This window comes from Pseudophryne corroboree, assembly GCF_028390025.1.
Source record: "Pseudophryne corroboree isolate aPseCor3 chromosome 3 unlocalized genomic scaffold, aPseCor3.hap2 SUPER_3_unloc_41, whole genome shotgun sequence".
NCBI classification, from domain to species: Eukaryota; Metazoa; Chordata; class Amphibia; order Anura; family Myobatrachidae; genus Pseudophryne; species Pseudophryne corroboree.
In genome coordinates this window covers 865,269-890,100 of record NW_026967532.1, presented here as the reverse complement: position 1 = coordinate 890,100, position 24,832 = coordinate 865,269, and the positions used below count along the sequence as shown (strand labels likewise).

The 24,832-nt window shown below is 46.2% G+C and overlaps 1 protein-coding gene and 1 long non-coding RNA gene across 2 annotated transcripts in view; both read right to left on the bottom strand.

Annotated features, from left to right (window-relative positions):
- Positions 1 to 24,832, bottom strand: part of LOC134984235 (uncharacterized) — a 379,662-nt gene that overhangs the window by 67,748 nt on the left and 287,082 nt on the right. The gene's annotated exons all lie outside the window — the stretch shown is intronic.
- LOC134984229 (oocyte zinc finger protein XlCOF22-like) overlaps positions 6,549 to 24,832 on the bottom strand; it is a 130,793-nt gene continuing 112,509 nt past the window's right edge. The window contains exon 4 of the mRNA XM_063949856.1: positions 6,549 to 7,337. Coding sequence (XP_063805926.1) covers positions 6,634 to 7,337 — 704 coding nt within the window. The 3' untranslated portion in view covers positions 6,549 to 6,633. The remainder of the gene's footprint in view (positions 7,338 to 24,832) is intronic.

Sequence of the window (24,832 nt, the reverse complement as noted above, 5' to 3'; positions counted from 1 at the left end):
TACAATCTGGGATAGATGATCATATGTGTGCACCATACAATCTGGGATAGATGATCATATGTGCGCCATACAATCTGGGATAGATGATCATATGTGTGCGCCATACAATCTGGGATAGATGATCATATGTGTGCGCCATACAATCTGGGATAGATGATCATATGTGTGCGCCATACAATCTGGGATAGATGATCATATGTGTGCGCCATACAATCTGGGGTAGATGATCATATGTGTGTGCCATACAATCTGGGATAGATGATCATATGTGTGCTATACAATCTGGGATAGATGATCATATGTGTGCGCCATACAATCTGGGGTAGATGATCATATGTGTGCGCCATACAATCTGGGGTAGATGATCATATGTGTGTGCCATACAATCTGGGATAGATGATCATATGTGTGCTATACAATCTGGGATAGATGATCATATGTGTGCGCCATACAATCTGGGATAGATGATCATATGTGTGCGCCATACAATCTGGGATAGATGATCATATGTGTGCTATACAATCTGGGATAGATGATCATATGTGTGCCATACAATCTGGGATAGATGATCATATGTGTGTGCCATACAATCTGGGGTATATGATCATATGTGTGCACCATACAATCTGGGGTAGATGATCATATGTGTGTGCCATACAATCTGGGATAGATGATCATATGTGTGCTATACAATCTGGGATAGATGATCATATGTGTGCGCCATACAATCTGGGATAGATGATCATATGTGTGCGCCATACAATCTGGGATAGATGATCATATGTGTGCGCCATACAATCTGGGATAGATGATCATATGTGTGCGCCATACAATCTGGGATAGATGATCATATGTGTGCGCCATACAATCTGGGATAGATGATCATATGTGTGCTATACATTCTGGGATAGATGATCATATGTGTGCGCCATACAATCTGGGATAGATGATCATATGTGTGCTATACAATCTGGGATAGATGATCATATGTGTGCTATACAATCTGGGATAGATGATCATATGTGTGCTATACAATCTGGGATAGATGATCATATGTGTGCGCTATACAATCTGGGGTAGATGATCATCTGTGTGCGCCATACAATCTGGGATAGATGATCATATGTGTGCGCCATACAATCTGGGATAGATGATCATCTGTGTGCTATACAATCTGGGATAGATGATCATATGTGTGCGCCATACAATCTGGGATAGATGATCATCTGTGTGCTATACAATCTGGGATAGATGATCATATGTGTGCTATACATTCTGGGATAGATGATCATATGTGTGCGCCATACAATCTGGGATAGATGATCATATGTGTGCTATACAATCTGGGGTAGATGATCATCTGTGTGCTATACAATCTGGGATAGATGATCATATGTGTGCGCCATACAATCTGGGATAGATGATCATCTGTGTGCTATACAATCTGGGATAGATGATCATATGTGTGCTATACATTCTGGGATAGATGATCATATGTGTGCGCCATACAATCTGGGATAGATGATCATATGTGTGCTATACAATCTGGGATAGATGATCATATGTGTGCTATACAATCTGGGATAGATGATCATATGTGTGCGCTATACAATCTGGGGTAGATGATCATCTGTGTGCTATACAATCTGGGATAGATGATCATATGTGTGCGCCATACAATCTGGGATAGATGATCATATGTGTGCGCCATACAATCTGGGATAGATGATCATATGTGTGCGCCATACAATGTGGGATAGATGATCATATGTGTGCGCCATATAATTTGGGGTAGATGATCATATGTGTGCGCCATACAATCTGGGGTAGATGATCATATGTGTGCGCCATACAATCTGGGATAGATGATCATATGTGTGTGCCATACAATCTGGGATAGATGATCATATGTGTGCGCCATACAATCTGGGATAGATGTTTAGATGATCATATGAACATGGAATATAACTAAGGGTCTTATTGTGCCGCTAACAGTGTTCATATTATAATAGGTGAATCCTATTTTTTCTCAGAATATTATACCACTATCTGCATGTGGTTTTGGATAAATAACAATTGCAGTCTGATTTAAATTGTTGATTAATGATTAACTGATTATTTCTGCATACAACAAAGGAAAAGTGCATGTCCGAGCTTCTGACACACTTCATTGTGCAACTTTTTTCCTTGGAAGGGAGAAACATATTGTTAGGTGCCGCGGTCCACGGCGCCGCTCGGTCTGTTTCCGAGCAACGCTCACGACCACCGCACCTCCTTCCCTGACCGCCCGGTGCCTAGCAACTAGGGGACGCCGTGCGCGCTGAGCCGCCGGGTCCCTAGCAACGCTAGGACTCCGTGCGCGCTGAGCCGCCAGGTCCCTAGCAACGCTAGGATGCCGTGCGTGCTGAGCCGCCGGGCCCTTAGCAACGGGGACGCCTCTGTCTAACCGCGTTCCCCGTTGCTTCCTGTCTATCATCACACCTGTTAGCTCTGGTCGTGCAGCAGGGCAGCTGCACGACATTACTAATCAAGCTTCACTGCAGCTATTGGAGGGTTCCCTGTTATATCCTCCCTCACTACCTGGCACAGACGCCGGTGATAGCTTCCTGCATGCTGTTCCTGCCTGGTAACGTCTGTTCCTGGTTTAGCTGTATCTGGTCGATCCTGCTCCCTGTGCTCCCGTGTCCTGGAGTTCTGAAGCCGGTCCTGGGAATCCTTCCTGTCCAAAACGAACCTGTTACAGTCATCCGAGGGTTCTCATTACTTGGGGTTCTCTCCCGGTTTCGTGAGTAGCGGCTTCTGCCGTGAGTTGCGGCCTAGGCCGCTCAAACTTTGTATTACTTTTGTGTTGGTGGTTATTGCGCAGGTTTCCGCCTTTTACTGTCCTCCCCGGAACTCGGCGGTGCCGTGTGGGGGAACGGACAGTGGTATCTTTTGTTGTTCTTTTTCCTTGGCAGCGTGCCACACATACCTTTAGTTTTAGGGTAGTTAGTAGCCCCTAGCTTCTGTTTGTTTTAGTTAGAGGTCCCCTTGTTATTACCCTGTCTCGTTTCACGCTTTGTCTCTATCTAAGACAAGGGGGCATCGGAGTTGGGCAGACCTAATCCGCCCTTCAAACGCGGCTGCCGTGGGCCCAAGAAACCATAGTCATTCAGGTGTGAGTCGACCACACGGGTAAGACACGGGAGGTAGGGTGCTCGGGGCTATTCCTGTACCTCTCCTTAGTTCAGCGTCACGTTCTGGTGCTCTGAACTCGCATCACTACATCTCTCCAGTTCTGAGAATCAGGAACGTAACATATATATCTGTGAATGTGTTATAAGGAGTGATTTCTGAGAGGATACAGTATCTCTTATTACATGTACTCTTATATCTGATTGATTGTACTTTCCTCTGTATTAGACACTGTATATCTATCACATTCATTTCTTGTAAACAGGCTTCTAGTAATACACTGTCTCCATGATGTATTATATTGTATCTAATAGCTGACTGCACAGGTTTATATAGCTCTGATTAATAGACTGGTAAAAGGATACAGTATACATTTGGACACTGAAGCCCTCAGTGGCATGGGAGAATTTTTTTTTCCAATGTTTATATTTTCAATTAATGTCAACCCTACTATCACTGATTATTATTTCATCATACGCTGGAGGTGATACTCTACATGGAGCAGCTAATATCAGACTCTTATAAGAGACCACTAATTAAATTGAAGAAGGTTCTCATATATTGACAAATCAGAGCTGATACGATAGAATTCTAACAAAGTTATTAGGCTTAACACAGTTGAAATTGCCCCAACTTAATTGAGGAGTTTGATTCAAACTGATATTATTCCATTTTAGGGCAACACATCACGATTCATATACTCTCAGGCTAGGAAAAGGGTACCATGCCCGATTAAGAGATTTATTTTCAGATATTAGTAAAAGTACATTTTTTACTTTGTCATTAACAAAATCATTACAAAAGAGTGCGCCACACACTAAGCTCTCTTTTTAGTGATAAACCCACTAGTGGTTTACGCTAATAACTCCCAAAGAAATGCTTTTGTCAGTAGTCACATTATCAATAAATACAAGGGAACCAGTTCCATTGGCAGCCATACATGCCCACGCCATGACACTACCACCACCATGCTTCACTGATGAGGTGGTATGTTTTGGATCATGAGCAGTTCCTTTCCTTCTGCATGCTCTTCTCTTCCCATCACTCTGGTACAAGTTGATCTTTGTCTCATCTGTCCATAGGATGTTGTTCTAGAACTGTAAAAGGCTTTATTAGATGTTGTATGGCAATCTCTAATCTGGACTTCCTGTTTTTGTGGTGAACCCTCTATAGTCACTCTTGTGAAGTCTTCTCTTGATTGTGGACACATATACACCTACCTCCTGTGGGGTTTATTTACTAAAGTCCCGATGTTGTCAGTTTTTTTTCTAAGTGGCAACACGGGAATTTACTAATCACAAATCGCGGCAGTGTTGGGGCTATTCATAATGGGTGACCCCAATTAACTTTGCTGTTAACCGCAGACCACAAAGTTCCCATCACTGGTTACAATGGAGCTCCGCACCGCTACATTGTAACCAGTGCGCTCCTCCTGATTAACAGTGCAGGAGCGCACAGCCAATCAGGAGAGTGCCATGACGTGGTGCTCCCTGATTGGCTGGCGGGACCTTCACTGACAGAGTCACGGGGGGTCCCGCCAGTCGAGGAAAGGGGTTCCATTGTATACATGGGACCCCATTCAGTTGGTGGTTCGGGTTGTTCGTTTTGTTATTTTAACAAGTACGTGGATTACAAAGATAAAGAAGAGGACCGATCTACACAGGATTGTTTGTAAGTATATTTTTTATTTACAGGTACCCCGTGGATTTTACTGGGGAAGAGGTCCGAGGGGCTCTGTGTCAACATAGGTAAGTATGTATGTGTGTAAGTGTGCATGTATGTAAATTAAAGTTGTACTTTCATGGTGTGTGTCTTGTGTATTTTTTGGGGTATTTTTTGGTAGAACTACACATACCAGCGGGCCCATTATTTTCCAGCATGCTGGTACTTGTGGTACTCCAAGTACCAGCTTGCAGGGAGGCTTGCTGGGACTTGTAGTTCTAAAAAAAATTATTCTTTTATTTTAAACTATGGCTATCAGCCTCCCATCCACCGATCACGGATGGGTGGACAGTCTCAGGCTTCACCCCTGGCCCTTGGGTGGCTGGAGAGGGAGAACCCTTTATTTAAGGGGTCCCCACTCCTCCAGGGTACCCCGGCCAGGGTTGACTAGTTGGGGGTGATGCCATGGCTGCAGGGACTAGTATAACAGTGTCCCCCGGCTGTGGCATTATCTCACTGGCTAGTGGAGCCCGGTGCTGGTTTAAAAAATATGGGGGACCCCTATGTCTTTTGTCCCCTGTATTTTTTTGAACCAGGACCAGGCGCAGAGCCCAGTGCTGGTTTTTTAAATATGGGGGAACCCTACACATTTTTCCCCCTGTATTTTTACAAACAGGACCGGCTCAAAGAGCCCGAGGCTGGTTATGCATAGGAGGGGGGGACCCCACGCAATTTTTTAAATCTAATTTTAACCCTTTCATCACTTCTCAGAACGTACACAATGAAGCCCTGCACGGATCTCACAGATCCGGCCGGGATTCATTGTGTTATGTCAGGCAGTGTTTTACTAATCACTCCCGTAACACACTGCCCGACAATACGAATCACATCGACATCGGAAAATACGAAACTAGAAAACTCGGCAGCTTAGTAAATTACCGTATATTGATTCAAAAAGTTGCAGTAAATTAAGTCCGATAAAATTTGAGCTCAAACTCCCATAAAAATGGCACAAACACGAATATTAGTAAATAAACCGCCTGGAGAGTGTTCTTGATCTGGGCAACTGTTGTGAAGGGGTTTTTCTTCACCAGGGAAATAATTCTTCTTTCATCCACCACAGTTGTTTTCCGTGGTCTTCCGGGTCTTTTGGTGTTGCCGAGCTCTCCGGTGCGTTCTTTCTTTTTAAGAATGTTCCAAACAGTTGATTTGGCCACACCTAATGTTTTTGCTATCTCTCTGATGGGTTTGTTTTGATTTTTCAGCCTAAGGATGACTTGCTTCACTGATAGTGGCAGCTCTTTGGATCTCATATTGAGAGTCGACAGCAACAGATTTCAAATGCAAATGTCACATCTGGAATCTACTCGACCTTTTACCTGCTTAATTGATGATGAAATAACGAGGGAATAGCCCACTCCTGTCCATGAAATACCTTTTGAGTCGATTGTCCCATTACTTTTGGTCCCTTAAAAATTGGGAGGCATGTATAGAAATCATTGTAATTCCTACACCGTTCACCTGATTTGGATGTAAATACACTCAAACTAAAGCGGAAAGTCTGCAGTTAAAGCACATCTTGTTTGTTTCATCTCAAATCCATTGTGGTGGTGTATAGCGCCCAAAATACGAGACTTGTATCGATGTTTCAATATTTATGGACCTAACTGTATACTGCAAAAAGTATAGGAGATAGGATAAGAACCTTGAAGAACAACGCATGGCAATGATGAGTATACTCCAGAATATTAAAATGGTTCCTCACCTGAGTGATGTCTATTTTGTGCAACAAGATATTTATTTCTCAGAGTATGGAAATGGCCTCTCACCTGTGTGACTTCTCTGATGTATAACAAGATCTGATTTCTGTGTAAAACATTTCCCACACTCAGAGCAAGAAAATGGCTTCTCACCTGTGTGACTTCTCTGATGTCTAGGAACATCTGATTTCTGTGTAAAACATTTCCCACACTCACAGCAAGAAAATGGCTTCTCACCTGTGTGACTTCTCTGATGTCTAAGAACATCTGATTTGTGTGCAAAACATTTCCCACACTCAGAACATAAAAATGGCTTCTCACCTGTGTGACTTCTTTGATGTCTAAGAAGATTTGATTTGTTTGCAAAACATTTCTCACACTCAGAACATGGAAATGGCTTCTCACCTGTGTGACTTTGCTGATGTGTAACAAGATCTGATTTGTATGCAAAACATTTCTCACACTCAGAACATGGAAATGGCTTCTCACCTGTGTGACTTTGCTGATGTGTAAGAAGATGTGATTTCAGGGAAAAACATTTCCCACACTCAGAGCAAGAAAATGGCTTCTCACCTGTGTGATATCTCTGATGTCTAAGAAGATCTGATTTGAGTGCAAAACATTTCCCACACTCAGAACATGGAAATGGCTTCTCACCTGTGTGACTTCTGTAATGTTTAACAAGATCTGATTTCTGCGCAAAACATTTCCCACACTCAGAACATGGAAATGGCTTCTCATCTGTGTGACTTCTTTGGTGTGTAGCAAGTTGTGATTTCCGGGAAAAATATTTCCCGCACTCAGAGCAAGAAAACGGCTTCTCACCTGTGTGACTTCTCTGATGTTCAACAAGATCTGATTTCCGTGCAAAACATTTCCCACACTCAGCACATGGAAATGGCTTCTCACCTGTGTGACTTCTGTAATGTTTAACAAAATCTGATTTATGCGCAAAACATTTCCCACACTCAGAACATGGAAATGGCTTCTCGCCTGTGTGACTTCTTTGGTGTGTAGCAAGTTGTGATTTCCGGGTAAAACATTTCCTGCACTCATAGCAAGAAAATGGATTTTCACCTGTGTGACTTTTCTGATGTATAACAAGAAGTGATTTCTGTGCAAAACATTTCCCACACTCATAACATGGAAATGGCTTCTCACCTGTGTGACTTTGCTGATGTCTAACAAGATCTGATTTCTGTGCAAAACATTTCCCACACTCAGAACATGGAAATGGCCTCTCACCTGTGTGACTTCTCTGATGTCTATGAAGAAACGATTTGTATTTAAAACATTTCCCACAATCAGAGCATGGAAATGGCCTCTCACCTGCCTTACCTGTGTGTGGGTTAATAAGCTTTGTGTTCTGTGTAAAACATTTGGCATCTATAGAACATGGAAACACTGTATCTTCTGTCAGAGCTGTAACAGATGCACCAATATCAGAGTGATCAGGAGAACATTTCCCAGGATCAGGGGGATCAGCTGATAGAGCTGGATGTATAATTGGGGTAATGGGATTATCTCCTGGAGAATCCTGTATACTGTCATTATATCTTATTTCACAATCCGGGGATAACTTTAGATGTCCTTTTGTGATATTCCTGCTTTTGTGTCCATCTGCTGGAAATAAAATACATTATGGAAATGTGACATTTTCTGTAACAATATTAATCTTGTAAACAGTAGAAGACGACTCTCTGGGACACTTAATTGTAAATGTGTGTATAATAAAACATAACTTTTAATGAAGGCTTTATAATATTGTGTCTCAGACTATCATTGTGTCCACCTTCCTGAGAACACTCACAATAACAAATGTAATATAATAAGACTTAGATATATCTCTCTCTTGTACTGGTAACTAACCATGAAGTATAAATGGAGATGTAGTCACTCGCCAAGTCCTATGTCAGCACCAATGTAAAACAATGGATGGGGAACATATCGTATGAATTGGAGATTCTAGATGAACAATAACATCAGTCATATGAGCTGATGGATCAGAGAAATGTCTCCTAACGTTACTCCTGGAAGCATTGGTAAGGTAGCATTCCTTTATGTGTGTGCTCATACGCTGGTAAGCCTGTACATGTGTTACTCACCCTTATATAAGGTATATTGCTACAGCAGAGTAGGTGTGGAACAAGGTACTTTACATGCAATACACCATATAATACCCTGCAATCATCATCATCTGCTAGGTTACAATCCACTCTTACACCCCCATCATCAGTGTCTTACCTCTATTCTCTCAATAGTAATAAGGATGATGTGTGTACGGTAAATATGATACAGAGAATTACATATCAGAATCTATACAGCTGCCGCCATACTTCTGCTTCTCATACGTGTGCTACTGGCTGCAGTGAACATCTGAGTGAGAGTGCAGGGAAGACAGCAGAGTCTGATGAGAAAGAGATTGGATCTGCATTTGCAGGGCTGTACCACACCTGTCATCCGTTATTATATAAAATAATAAATAAGTGGGGCGAGGTCCATCCAGACGTGCTTCCTGGAGCTCTCCTCACTAAGTGGCTTCTTATCTACCCTACCTGATAGCTCTCAGCCGCCACTGGGACCAAGACCCAATCTATTAAGTCCCCCGCTCCTCCTGCCCTAAAGTCACTCGCTCCGCTCACTCTGGGCACCATTCACTGCTGCAGCCTAGTGACGCCTATGAAGCCATGGGCTGTATTCTGGGGCTAAGTGCGCCCAGTCTTTCCTGCACACTCTGGCCACCTGACTTGGAGGCGCTTTTGCCTCAGGTGGATGCACTTGCTCTTCCTCCACTGATGGGGACAGAACGGGCTGCCAACAGTCACCGGAGCCCGGTGGTGATATTAAGAAGTGAGCTGGCTGCGATCTTGGATCCTGGTACCCGGCCATCGCATGCTTTGCGTTCAATAGGTGTAAAATTGATATAAGCTGCTAAATAAGTGTCCTGACGGCTGGATCGGGGTCACTACACTACATTGAGGTATTTGCCTGGAGGTGAAATTACCTTCTATTCATATGGTACCACTATCATCTACTTCCTCTCAGTCTACATGCAGAGCCCAGTATCAAGTATCGTCTGAGTACAGCTCATTACACTCTGATTACAACCTCACAGTATATTATTTTGTGGATTTATCCACTGAATATATTTTGCCATTTGTGTCTCTCTGTGCTGAGTACTTCACATCTGTGATCACGCTGACCTCTAGTAGAATTTCTCGGTCATTACTGTGTTATTTGAGTTGCATTACATCATGTTTACTTGAAATTTTGGCCCGGATACCCCTGTCACCCCGACTGAGAATGTCATTTTGAATGGAGTCATCTTGATGTAACCTCCCGACAGCGTTCTACTGCTCCTTTTTTTTTTTTTTTTAATTCGACAATTTTTATTATAGATTTTTGTTTAGGTTACAATACAAAAAGAAAACACAAACTAAAACTAAAAGCATTATGGACGACAACAATATCAAACCACATATAGCCCACCGTACAGTAGTAAATAAACATAATCGGGTGTTATCTGTGAATAGACCTATAAGACACACCACTGTAATCCTATAGATATATACAACGACTTCCAATGGCATTATGTGGTCCTGTCGTCATTCACAAAACTGTTGTATACATTCATATCAGATATAGAAAGTAGTAACTTGGGTGAGAAACATAGGAAATAATAAGATTTTAAACCTACCGGTAAATCTTTTTCTCCTAGTCCGTAGAGGATGCTGGGGACTCCGTAAGGACCATGGGGTATAGATGGCTCCGCAGGAGACATGGGCACTGTAAAGCTTTAGAATGGGTGTGCACTGGCTCCTCCCTCTATGCTCCTCCTCCAGACCTCAGTTAGGACTGTGCCCAGAGGAGACTGACAGTACGAGGAAAAGGATTTTGTTATCCAAGGGCGAGATACATACCAGCCCACACCATACATATATAATAAACCAGTTAACAGCATAAACAAAAACAGTAACAGTCAGAGACTGAACTCAACTGTAACATAACCCTTATGTATGCAACAACTATATACAAGCCTTGCCGAAAGTAGTCCGCACTGGGACGGACGCCCAGCATCCTCTACGGACTAGGAGAAAAAGATTTACCGGTAGGTTTAAAATCTTATTTTCTCTTACGTCCTAGAGGATGCTGGGGACTCCGTAAGGACTATGGGGTTTATACCAAAGCTCCAGACCAGGCGGGAGAGTGTGGATGACTCTGCAGCACCGACTGAGCAAACACGAGGTCCTCATCAGCCAGGGAATCAAACTTGTAGAACTTGGCAAAAGTGTTTGACCCCGACCAAGTAGCTGCACGGTAAAGCTGTAATGCCGAGACGCCTCGGGCAGCCGCCCAAGAAGAGCCCACCTTCCTAGTGGAATGGGCCTTTGCTGAAATTGGTACTGGCAATCCAGCCGTAGAATGAGCCTGCTGAATCATGTTACAGATCCAGCGAGCAATAGTCTGCTTAGATGCAGGAGGGCCAACCCTGGTGGCTGCATATAGGATAAACAGTGCATCTGTTTTCCGAACCCTAGCCGTTCTGGCTAAATAATTCTTTAAGGCCCTGACTACATCAAGGGACTTGGACTCCTCCAAGGCCCCCGTAGCCACAGGCACCACAATAGTCTGGTTCATATGAAATGACGAAACCACCTTAGACAGAAATTGAGGACGAGTTCTCAACTCTGCTCGATCCGCATGGAAAATCAGATAGGGGCCAATTCGGACACCCGCCTAGCAGATGCCAAGGCCAATAACATGATGACTTTCCAAGTAAGAAACTTCAATTCAACCGTCTGAAGCGGTTCAAACCAGTGTGATTTAAGGAACTGTAACACCACGTTAAGGTCCCAAGGTGGGAGGCACAAAAGGAGGTTGGATGTGCAACACACCTTTTACAAAAGTCTGGACTTCTGGAAGAAAGGCCAATTCCTTCTGAAAGAATATGGATAAGGCAGAAATCTGCACCTTAATGGAGCCTAACTTAAGGCCCATATCCACGCGATCCGCCGCCCAGCCAGCCGAAGCCACGCCTCTCCTGTCTGCCGCCCTGCCTCCTTGGCTTGAGGAGCATCCTTGGCTTCACACCAAGACACATATTTTCTCCAGAGACGGTGATAGTGTCTCGTCGTAACAGCCTTCCTAGCTTTAATAAGAGTAGGGATGACCTCCTCAGGAATACCCTTCTTAGCTAGGATTTGGTGTTCAACCGCCATGCCGTCAAACGTAACCGCGGTAAGTCTTGGAACATGCAGGGCCCCTGTAGGAGCAGGTCCTCCCTGACAGGAAGGGGCCACGGATCTTCTGAGAGCAATCCCTGAAGATCTGCATACCAGGCCCTTCGAGGCCAATCTGGAACAATGAGTATTGTCTGCACACTTGTTCATCTTATGATTCTCAGTATTTTTGAGATGAGAGGAAGTGGAGGGAACATATAGACCGACTGAAACACCCACGGTGTCACCAGGGCGTCCACCGCCGCTGCCTGAGGGTCCCTCGACCTGGAACAATACGTCCGAAGCTTCCTGTTGAGGCGTGACGTCATCATGTCTATTTGAGGAAGTCCCCAACAACTTGTCACCTCTGCAAAGACTTCTTGATGAAGTCCCCACTCTCCCGGGTGGAGATCGTGTCTGCTGAGGAAGTCTGCTTCCCAGTTGTCTACTCCCGGAATGAAGACCGCTGACAGAGCGCTTACATGATTTTCCGCCCAGCGAAGAATCCTGGTGGCTTCTGCCATTGCTGCTCTGCTTTTTGTCCCACCCTGGCGGTTTACATGCGCCACGGCTGTGACGTTGTGTGATTGTATCAGAACCGGTAGGTTTTGAAGAAGATTCTCCGCCTGTCGGAGGCCGTTGTATATGGCCCTTAATTCCAGCACATTGATGGGTAGACAAGCCTCCTGGCTTGACCATATTCCCTGAAAATTGTTTCCCTGTGTGACTGCTGCCCACCCTCGGAGGCTCGCGTCCGTGGTCACAAGAACCCAATCTTGAATGCCGAATCTGCGACCATCTAGAAGGTGAGTACTCTGGAGCCACCACAGGAGAATGACCCTGGCCCTGGGGGACAAGCTTATCTTCCGATGCATGTGCAGATGGGAGCCTGACCACTTGTCCAGGAGATCCCACTGAAAAGTCCTTGCATGGAACCTGCCGAATGGAATGGCCTCGTAGGCCGCCACCATCTTTCCTAATACACGAGTGCACTGATGAACTGACACTCTTCCTGGTTTTAACAGGTCTCTGACCATGTTCTGGAGTTCTTGGGCTTTTTCCGTTGGGAGAAAAACCCTCTTCTTTTCTGTGTCCAAAATCATGCCCAAAAATGACAGCCGAGTCGTTGGAATCAACTGCGACTTTGGTAGCTGGCAAGGCTGATTTGAAAAATCGTCGAGGAGGCACATGTTCGAATTCCAGTTTGTAGCCCTGGGACACAATTTCTACCGCCCAAGGATCCAAGTCCGACTGAACCCAGACTTGGCTGAAGAGTCGAAGACGTGCCCCCACCGGCGCGTACTCCCTCAGCGGAGCCCCAGCGTCATGCGGTGGATTTTGTAGAGGCTGGGGAGGAGTTTTGCTCCTGGGAACTAGTTGTAGCAGGCGCTCTTTTCCCTATACCTCTGGTGAGGAAGGCAGAGCCCCGACCCTTTCTGAACTTATGCGACCGAAAGGACTGCATCTGATATTGAGGTGTTTTCTTTTGCTGTGGGGGAACATAAGGCAAAAAAGATTTACCCTCAGTAGCTGTGGTAACCAGGTCCGCGAGGCCCTCCCCAAATAAAACTTCACCTTTGTAAGGCAAAGTCTCCATATGTCTTTTTGAATCAGCATCACCTGTCCATTGGCGGGTCCACAGGGACAGTCTAGCAGAAATTGCCATGGCATTGGCTTTTGAACTCAACAGCCCAATATCTCTCACAGCTTCCCTCATATATAATGCTGCGTCTTTAATGTGACCCAAGGTCAACAAAATGGTATCTTTATCTAGGGTGTCAATGTCAGACGACAAGGAATCTGCCCACGCTGCAATTGCGCTACCCACCCATGCCGACGCTACCGCCGGTCTTAGTAGGGCACCCGTATGTGTATAAATTGATTTTAAGGTAGTTTCCTGCCTGCAATCAGCAGGATCCTTGAGGGCTGCCGTATCAGGGGACGGTAGGTCCACCATTTGGACAAGTGCGTTAAAGCCTTGTCCACCGTGGGCGAGGATTCCCATCGTAACCTGTCCTGTGAGGGGAAAGGATACGCCATAATAATTCTCTTGGGAATTTGCAGTTTCTTATCTGTAGTTTCCCAAGCTTTTTCAAATAACTCGTTCAGTTCATGAGATGGAGGAAACGTTACCTCAGGTTTCTTTCCCTTAAACATGCAGACTCTCGTGTCGGGGACAGAGGGGTCCTCTGTGATATGCAAAACATCTTTTATTGCAACAATCATATATTGAATACTCTTGGCCACCCTTGGGTGCAGCCTAGCATCCTCATAGTCGACACTGGAGTCGGAATCCGTGTCAGTATCAGTATCTACCACCTGGGAAAAGAGATGTTTTTGAGACCCCGAAGGGTCCTGTGACACAGTCAAAGCCATGGAATGACTCCCTGCTTTCTCCCTGGACTCTGCTTTGTCCAATCTTTTATGTAATAAAGTCACATTAGCATTTAAAACATTCCACATATCCTTCCAATCAGGTGTCGGCGGCGCCGACAGAGACACCACAATCATCTGCTCTGCCTTCTTTCTAGATGAGCCTTCCACTTCAGACATGCCGACACACGTACTGACGCCCCCACACACACTGTGATATATATTATTATGGGGACTGACCCACAATAAGGCCCTTTGGACAGACAGAGAGAGATTATGCCAGCACACACCCAGCGCCAACTGACGCTGGAACAAAGTCCCAGCCTGTCAGCGCTTTTTATATATATATATATGTGTGTATACACCAATATTGTGCCAATTAAATGTGCCCCCCCCCCCTCATTTTTGCCCCCTGTTACTGTGTTCAGCAGGGGAGAGTCCGGGAGCAGCTTCTCTGCAGCATGCTGTGGAGAAAATGGCGCTGGTTAGTGCTGGAGGATCAAGCCCCGCCCCCTCGATGGCGGGCTGCGGTCCCGCTCTATTTATTTATACTGGTGGGGAATTTGAAAATATACTGCCTCTGCAGTATCTGTACTCTGCCAGCTCTATTTGAGGTATTATAATGCTGCCCAGGGCGCCCCCCCTGCGCCCTGCACCCTTACTGTGGCGCCTGTGTGTGTGATCGTGGGAGCAATGGCGCACAGCGTTACCGCTGCGCGCTTACCTCAGGGAAGTCTTCTTTCTTCTTATACTCACCCGGCTTCTATCTTCCGGCTCTGTGAGGAGGCGCGGCTCCGAGACGAACAGCGAGGACACCTGTGTTCCGACTCCCTCTGGAGCTAATGGTGTTCAGTAGCCTAAGAAGGAGAGCCCATCAGTTAAGTAGGTCTGTTTCTCTCCCCTCAGTTCCACGATGCGGGGAGCCTGTTGCCAGCAGTGCTCCCTGAAAATAATAAACCTAACACAAGTCTTTTCAGAGAAACTCAGGAGAGCTCCCCTGCAGTGCACCCAGTCTCCTCTGGGCACAGGATCTAACTGAGGTCTGGAGGAGGGGCATAGAGGGAGGAGCCAGTGTACACCCATCTAAAGTCTTTAGAGTGCCCATGTCTCCTGCGGAGCCGTCTATACCCCATGGTCCTTACGGAGTCCCCAGCATCCTTTAGGACAGGGATGGCCAAACAGTCGATCGCGATCGACTGCCACCCAGACACCCGAAGCCGCGCCACTCCTGCCTGCCGCCCTGCCTCCTCAGTCTGGTATCCAGCAGTGACGGTGGAGTGTATAGCTCAAATCAGGTGCCGGTTCGTTAGCCAATGAGAGCTAGCGGACCGGCGCCAGATTTGAGATATACACGCTGCAGTCACCGCCGGAGATCAGACTAAGAAGCAGGGCGGCAGGCAGGAGAAGCGCGCGCTGTGCTCTCCACTCCGGTGAGCTCTACTATGGGGGCATATCTGGCATTGTGGGGACATGGCTCAGTGGGGCATATCTGGCAATGTGGGGCATATCTGGCAATGTGGGGGCACATCTGGCTTTCCGGGCACATGGCACTGTGGGGGCATATCTGGCACTGTGGGAGCATATCTGGCACTGTGGGCACATGGCACTGTGGGGGCATATCTGTAATCTGGCACTGTGGTGGTATATCTAGCACTGTGGGCACATGGCACTGTGGGGGCATATCTGTATCTGGCACTGTGGGCACATGGCACTGTGGGGGCATATCTGTATCTGGCACTGTGGGGGCATATCTGTATCTGGCACTGTGGGCACATGGCACTGTGGGGGCATAGCTGTATATGGCACTGTGGGGACATATCTGGCACTGTGGGCACATGGCACTGTGGGGGCATATCTGTATCTGGCACTGTGGGGGCATATCTGTATCTGGCACTGTGGGCACATGGCACTGTGGGGGCATATCTGTATATGGCACTGTGGGGACATATCTGGCACTGTGGGCACATGGCACTGTGGGGGCATATCTGTATCTGGCACTGTGGGGGCATATCTGTATCTGGCACTGTGCGGGCATATCTGTATATGGCACTGTGAGGACATATCTGGCACTGTGGGCACATGGCACTGTGGGGGAATATCTGTATCTGGCAGTGTGGGGGCATATCTGGCACTGTGGGCACATGGCACTGTGGGGGCATATCTGTATCTGGCACTGTGGGGTCATGTCTGGCACTGTGGGGGCATGTCTGGCACTGTGGGCACATGGCACTGGGGGGGCATATCTGTAATCTAGCACTGTGGGCACATGGCACTGGAGGGGCATATCTGTATCTGGCACTGTGGGGGCATATCTGTATCTGGCAGTGTGGGGGCATATCTGGCAGTGTGGGGGCATATCTGTAATCTGGCACTGTGGGGGCATATCTGTATCTGGCAGTGTGGGGGCATATCTGGCACTGTGGAGGCATATCTATAATCTGGCACTGTGGGGGCATATCTGGCACTGTGGGCACATGGCACTGTGGGGGCATATCTGTATCTGGCACTGTGAGGGCATATGTGTTTGAGGTTTTTACCTGTGGGGGCCAATGTGTTATTTCATGTGAGGGAGTCATTACACTCTGTGCAGCAAGGCTACGTCACTTTTTTTGTTATACCACGCCCACTTTTTGTTATACCATGCCCACTTTTTGGTTATGCCACGCCTCTTTTTGAGTGTGCACCTGCGGCGCACGCTATTATTCCTCCTAGGTAGATCACAAAAGCTTTTTAGCTTTCAAAGTAGATCGCCGACTCCAAGTCTGGCCACCTCTGCTCTAGGACCTAAGAGAAAACAATATGGTGCAAACAGTACAATTTCCCAGCCTCTACAGGTAGCATCGGGAGATATTATGCTGAAGCTAATCTCTCATCTGCAGATGTAGCAATGTGAGCACCCCTAACATATGGCGATGCCAGCCACCTATCCCATATCGCATAGTATTTAGTAATGACTTTCCTGGACATGTAGACACATTTTTCATGTGCCACCGTAGTATTCACTGGGGCAATCCAGGAATCAATATCTGGACCAGTAGGTGCCATCCACGACCGGGCTATAGAAACCTGTGCAAGAGCACACAGGCTGATAACATAACGTCTGGAGGGGGCATCCAGCAACTCCCCATCCACCACCGCCAGTATACACACAGGAGGGGTCAGCACATCAGCAGGTATACCAGTGGAAACCATAATCTTAAGTACTTCCTGCCAGAAGGTCTGAACCATCCTACATGACCAAATCATGTGCCAGAAAGTGCCCCCATCCAGAGTACATTTGGGACATCTAGAATCCATTCTTCCTCCAAATCTCATTAACCTCTCAGGAGTAATATAGACTCTGTGTAAAACAAAAAGATGCACCTGTTGGTAACGGACCGCTGTGGTCGCCACCCTAGAGGCACCCAGTGCATCCTCCCAGGTATCATTAGATATGGGCCCTAGATCACATTCCCATCTAGATGTAAGAGAGAGAAGGGCCTCACCATGATAAGAACATAGTAGAGCCGAGTAAAATATGGAAATGGTGCAATTTTGGAGATGAACAAATAGTTCCCGAACTGGCGTGTCCCGGAGCACCAGGGGAGTGTCCGCAAATTGAGTTTGACTCGCATGGCGGAGTTGTAGATATCGATAAAAATAGAAGGTAGGAATATTATACTCCTCCTGTAATATTTGGAAACAGCTCGTTAAGAGTATGTGCGTAAGCCAGAGGCGTTTCCGGGTCCCAACCCTCTCCCTGGAGCAATCTCCATACCATAATTGCTTGTTTGACAACGGGGAGATTAAGTAGCGATACATGGTCACTCAACAGTAGTCGTAGTGGGGGGCAATTCTGATCAGTTACATAGAGAATTCGGGAGATCAATTCATCTCTAGCAGGATCATGTGACCACTTACTGATATGTACCATTTGTGCCGCTAGATAATATAAACTGAATTTAGGGAGGGCTAGGCCCCCAGAATCACGTGGGCGTGTAAGGGTGTCTAATTTTATTCTCACCCGGCGGTTAGACCACACGATAGAGGACAGAAGACCATCTATTTTCCGAAAGGTTTTTAATGGGAGATAAACAGGGGAGTGCTGTAGCGCATACAGCAACTTAGGCAGGGCCACCATTTTCACTAAATTAATTCTACCCGTTATAGTTAGAGGTAGAGTCCCCCACACCGCAATACGGGAGTGCAAATAATCCATATGAGGTTTTATATTCAAGGAAAAGTATTGAGAAGGATTATTTGTGACCCAGATTCCCAAGTACTTAAATGAGTCCACCCAGCGAAGAGGGAGGGCCACGGGCGGGACACCAGGACAAGTACCACGGAAGGGCAGTATGCAGGACTTATACCAGTTAATGGATAAACCAGAGTACCCGCCATAGGTGTCAATAACACGCAGCACGTGTGGCATGGTATTGCAGTAGTCTGATATAAACAGCAGAATATCATCCGCGTATAGAGCTATTTTGTCCATCATGGGGCACACCCGGAACCCCCCCCCCCCCACCCGGAACCCCCCCACCCGAGAGTCAGAACGCACCAGACACGCTAAGGGCTCCACCGCCAGAGCAAAAAGAATAGGGGACATTGAGCAGCCCTGCCTTGTACATCTGGCTAGAGGAAATGCAGATGAGATGAATCCATTTATCGAGACCCTGGCTAATGGTGTGGAGTATAATAGCTTGACCCACCGTATAAAGCGTGGTCCAATGCCGAAGCGGGCCATAGACCCCCACAAGAACACCCAATCCACTGAATCAAAAGCTTTAGCAGCATCAAGGAACACCATAACAGAAGCGTCGGTGTCCTCGCGAGGGCCCTGTAAGTGTGTGAACAAACGCCTAAGGTTAGTTAGAGTGGACCACCCCGGCACGAAACCAGTCTGATCTGTGTGAATAATTTAGGTAATAACAGAGTTTAGTCTAAGTGCCAGGATCTTTGCTAGGACTTTGACTTTGCTGTCATAGAATCTGGCAGTGAACCGAATTCATTGAACAGAGTAAGCAATTTAGGGCCATAAAAGTCAATATTCTTCTTATAGAGCTCAACAGGAATTCTATCTAGCCCTTACTACTGCTCCTTTTATTTATAGATCATTTGTATTTTCCTATCTCTGAGAGGTCAGTCTCTTTGTAGCCGGCTTACCATGCCTCCAAAAAGGTTAAAAGGTACCAAATCGGCCCCACCTGTCCATCTCTTTAGTATCTCAAATTCAGCATCTGAGACTGCTACAACATCATCTGCTTCTTCTTGTCAGACGCACAACCCAGCTGCAATGGCTGAAGACATCTTAAGACACTCTAGATGGTCCTGTTACTCAGATGTGACCATGCCTGCAAGTGCTCTATCTGACCTGGGAGCACAGGATGCGACCAGTCAGACAAACTGTATTAGCAGCGGCAGAGAAGAGAAACTTCCCTCTGCTGCTTCTGTCAGAGGGGCCGGAAGGTCTCTCTGCCTCTCTGCACTCTCCCCTACTGATTGCCGTGCTGCCGACTGGATCCCCCCAATCTAGCGGCTGCAGACAATGGCAGCCGTTGGGGAGTGTATATTAACCCTCCCAAGCCACCCCCAGACCTCCCCTGTATAACTGGAGGCTGTGATGGTCACGATGTTTCCGATGGTCATGTTCCCGATCAATGTTTCGATGTTTGAACAATATATTTTTTTGAAAATTCAACAACAAAAAAAACAAATATATATATATATATATATATATATATATATTTATTTATTTTTTACTAAAATCATTTTGGATAGGGTTAAATTCATGTTTCTCACCTAATTCACTCATAAAAAACCCGACAATTTCGGAGCAGTTTTTTGCAAAATAAATCGTCAGTTAAGTGGTTAAGGACTGAAATAACCTCAGAACTTAACTCTAATATTCAAGCTTTGAGGTCCGGTATCAGTGAGATTGGCATTCGTACAGACTAAGATGAAAGAGATTGTTGCGTCTCACAAAGATCTGATTTCAGCACATGACACTCTTCAGGAAGACATAGGGCCCTCATTCCGAGTTGTTCGCTCGCAAGCTGCTTTTAGCAGCTTTGCACACGCTAAGCCGCCGCCTACTGGGAGTGAATCTTAGCATAGTAAAATTGCGAACGAAAGATTAGCAAAATTGCGAATAGACACTTCTTAGCAGTTTCTGAGTAGCTCCACACTTACTCGGCATCTGCGATCAGTTCAGTGCTTGTCGTTCCTGGTTTGACGTCACAAACACACCCAGCGTTCGCTTAGACACTCCCCCGTTTCTCCAGCCACTCCCGCGTTTTTCCCAGGAACGGCAGCATTTTTTCGCACACACCCATAAAACGGCCAGTTTCCGCCCAGAAATACCCACTTCCTGTCAATCACATTACAATCACCAGAACGAAGAATAAACCTCATAATGCCGTGAGTAAAATACCTAACTGCATAGCAAATTTACTTGGCGCAGTCGCACTGCGGACATTGCGCATGCGCATTAGCGACTAATCGCTCCGTTGCGAAAGAAAAATAACGAGCGAACAACTCGGAATGACCACCATGGTCTCTATTCGTGATAAAGTCATTGATTTAGAAGACAGGTCTCGGAGAAATAATATCAGAATAATGGGCGTTCTGGATTCTGTTACAAATGCTGAGCTTTATGATTATGCCACAGTTCTCTTTTCAGAAACTTCCACAGAAGGCTTCTGCCGCGGACCTTCTTATTGATAGGATCCATAGACTCCCAAAGTCCAACCAGGCCCTATCCAAGCACCGAGGGACACTCTGCTCAGGGTCCACTTTTTTCATATTAAATAACGCATTCTACAGGCTGCTTTGTATTCCTCGTCCACAACTGATTGCCTGGATAATCTGCAGATATTTCCAGATATTTCTCCTGTGACGCTGGCCAAAAGGCATCTATTCCACCCAAAAAAATAATGTACAATACAAATGGGTATTTCCTACTAAGCTTATTGTAACGTGAAACAGCGCCTTCACAGTGATACCTTCACCCGAGGATGGCCCTGCTATTCTGAAAAAATAGGATTTTAATACCTACCGGAAAATCCTTTTCTCGTAGTCCGTAGGGGATACTGGGATGGTTTTAGTATCATGGGGTATAGATGGAGTCCATTGGATCCTGGCACTTCTTCAGAGTGTACTGGCTCCTCCACTCTATGCCCCTCCTGCAGACTCAGTCTAGGAAAACTGTACCCGAGAAGATGGACATACTTTGAGAGGAGGAAGAGAGACAAGAAAGTGGTGAGAGAACGAACCAGCACACAACATAACAAGATGATAGTAACACTAACCACAACTTGAAAATAGGGACAGCAAAAGCAGACCCAAACTACAACACACAAGAACAACTCTCGCAGGAAAATATCGAAGCAGAGGCGGACACCCAGCATCCCCTATGGACTACGAGATTTACCGTAAGGTATTAAAATCCTATAAACTCTAAATTCCTAGGGGATACTGGGATGGTCTTAGTACCATGGGGAAGTTCCAAAACTCCCAGACCAGGTGGGAGAGTGCTGAGACCCCTGCAAAACTGACTGACCAAACTGAAGGTCCTCAGTAGCCAAGGTGTGGAACCTTTAAAACAGGCCTGGCCAACCTGTGGCTCTCCAGCTGTTGTAAAACAACAGGTCCCATCATGCCTTGCAACAGTTCTGCGATTAGGAAATGCTAAAAACTGTGGCAGGGCATGTGTAGTTTCACAACATTTGGAGAGCCACAGGTTGGACAGGCCTGATTTAAAACTTAATGTGCTCGAACCCGACCAAGTAGCTGCCCGGCATAACTGCAAAGCCGGGACACCCTGGGCAGCTGCCTAGGAAGAACCAAATTGACCATGTGGAGTGGGCCTGAACAGACCTCGGCAGCGGCAAAGCCGTCGAAGAGTGAGCCTGTTGGATCATAAGCCTGATCCAACATGCAATAGACTGCTTCGGAGCAGGACAACCAATCTTTGAAGCATCATAGAGAACAAAAAGCAAGTCTGATTTTCTGAGACGAGCCGGCCTCTTGACATAAATCTCCAAAGCCCGAACCACATCCAAGGACATTGTTGTAACAGACGTGCCAGTGACAACCGGAACCACCACTGACCAATTGATATGAAATGCTGACACCACCTTAGGCAAGAATTTCTAGTGAGTTCTGAGCACCGCTCTATCCTCATGAAACACCAGAGAAGGACTCTTACAGGATAAGGGCCCTAATTCCAAAACATGCCTCCCTGAGGCCAAGGCCAACAACATGATATCCTGCCACGTCAAATACTCCATGTCCACCTTGTGGAAAGGTTCAATCAAACAGATTGGAGAAAGGCCAGAACCAAATAGAGAACTCACGGTGCTGTGGGAGGCACAAAGGGTGGTCGAATATGAAGAACACCCATCAAGAACATCTGGACCACTGGGAGAACAGCCAATTGTTCCCTGGAAGAAAAAGACAAGGCTGAGATTTGAACATTTATGGAACCTAAACGTTGTCCCACATCCACAACAGCCTGCAGGAAGTGCAAGAAACGTCCCAGATGAAAATCCACAGCAGAATACTGTTGACCCTCACATCAAGAGACACATTTCTTCCATATGCGAGGGTAATGTTTCGATACGACCATCTGCCCTGCTTGGAGCATAGTCGAGATAACACGGCCGGGAATCTCTTTCCTGGCAAAAATCCTCACAATCTACTTCCATTGCATCAAACGTAGCCGTGGTAAGTCGGATATACGAACGGCCCTTGTGTAAGATGATCATCCTGAATTGGCAGAGGCCAGGGGTCTTAGAGTAATAAGGCTAGAATGTCTGCATACCAAGCCCAGCGGGGACAGTCTGGGGCAATCAGAACTGCCTGAACCCTATCCCTTTAAGTCCTTTGAGAGCTCTGGGAATTAGAGGAAATGGAGGAAACAAGTACACCAACCGGTAAATCCACGGTGTCGCCAGAGCATCCACTGCTGCGACCTGTAGATCCCTCGTCCCAGAACAGAAACGCAGAAGCTTCTTGGTGAGCCGAGAAGCCAACAAGTCGATTTGCGGGTAGCCCCACCGGTGAAATATTTGCTGAAACACTTGCGGGTAGAGGAGCTATTGCCCCAAGTGCAGATCGTGTCTGCTGAGGAAGTCTGCTCCCCAATTGTCTACTCCCAGAATTAATATGGCGGAAATGGCCTTGGGATTCTGCTCCACCCAGAGGAGTATCTGGGACACCTCCCTTATTGCAGCTCTGCTGTTTGGGCCTTCTTGTCGGTTTATGTACGCCACAGTTGGTGCGTTTTCCAACCATACCTGTATGGCCTGATACTGAAGGATATAAAAGAGGTCAGCAGAAGGACATTGTAAATTGCCCTGAGTTCCATAACATTTATCGGAAGGGAAGCCTCTTGATCAGACCACCTTCAATGGAAATGAGCGCCTAGGGTCACTGCACCCCAACCATGGAGGCTTGCATCCGTTGTCAACAGAATCCAATTCTGAATTTCGAAGTGTTGACCCTCCAGGAGGGAGATCAGCAACCACCATAAGAGGGAAATCCTGGCGTTTGGTGAAAGGCATATCATCTGGCGCATGTGCAGATGTGACTCAGACCATTTGTCCATCAGATCCAGCTGGAATGGTCGTGCATGGAATCTTCCATACCGAATTGCATCGTAGGAGGCCATCATCTTTCCCAGTAAGCGTATGCAAAGATGTACCGAGATTTTGTTCAGCTTCAAAATGGAATGTACCATCGTATGAATTGTCTTTGCCTTGTCCATAGGAAGGAACACCTTCTGAGACACCATGTCCAGTATCATTACCAGTAACTGAAGCCTCTGTGTAGGTTCAAGGCGGGATTGCTGCAGATTGAGAATCTACCCATGATCCGTGAGTAGTCGTGTTGAAAGGCTGATCTTTTCCATCAACTGTGCTCTGAATATATCCATTATGAGGAGATCGGCCAAGTATGGAACAATGTTCACTTCCTGCTTGCGGAGTTGTAGCAACATCTCTGTCATCACCCCTGATTACACCCTCAGTGCCGTTGATAGACCGAAAGTCAAGGCCTGGACCTGGTAGTGACTGTCCTGCAGTGCAAACCTGAGGTAAGCCTGAAGAGGCGGCCATATTGGGATGTGAAGATATGCATCTTTACTATTCAGAGATACCAGGAATTCCCCTTCTTCCATGTCACGCTTGGCTTGAGTTGGGGATCTGATGACTGATAATTGACTGAGGGAGCAGCTATCGGCAAAGGAAGGAAATGAGGTGGCTGAATGTAGTTCTTACTCATGGATTGAAGCCTTAGGCCCGAAGATGTAGAGGGGTAGGCAATGAGGACAATGACCGAGAATGATACACTGACAAAAGATTAATTCTGTTTTAATGAGACCACAATCATACACAACGACTAGGAAAGAAGTCTGAGTGAATTCTGAAAGACGAAAGGTTCATGACTTGTAAACGATGCTGAAGAATACTGAATGAAGTGACTTGTGATTTGTAAACGATGCTGAAGAACACTGAATGAAGATATGACTTGTGATTTGTAAATTACACTGAAGAACACGGAATGAAGAGAAGGCTTGTGATTTTTAAACAATGCTGAAGAGAGGATCGCTATGAGCACCATCAGCAAACGGAGACCTTCTACCTGATAGAGGACCCAGCGGTT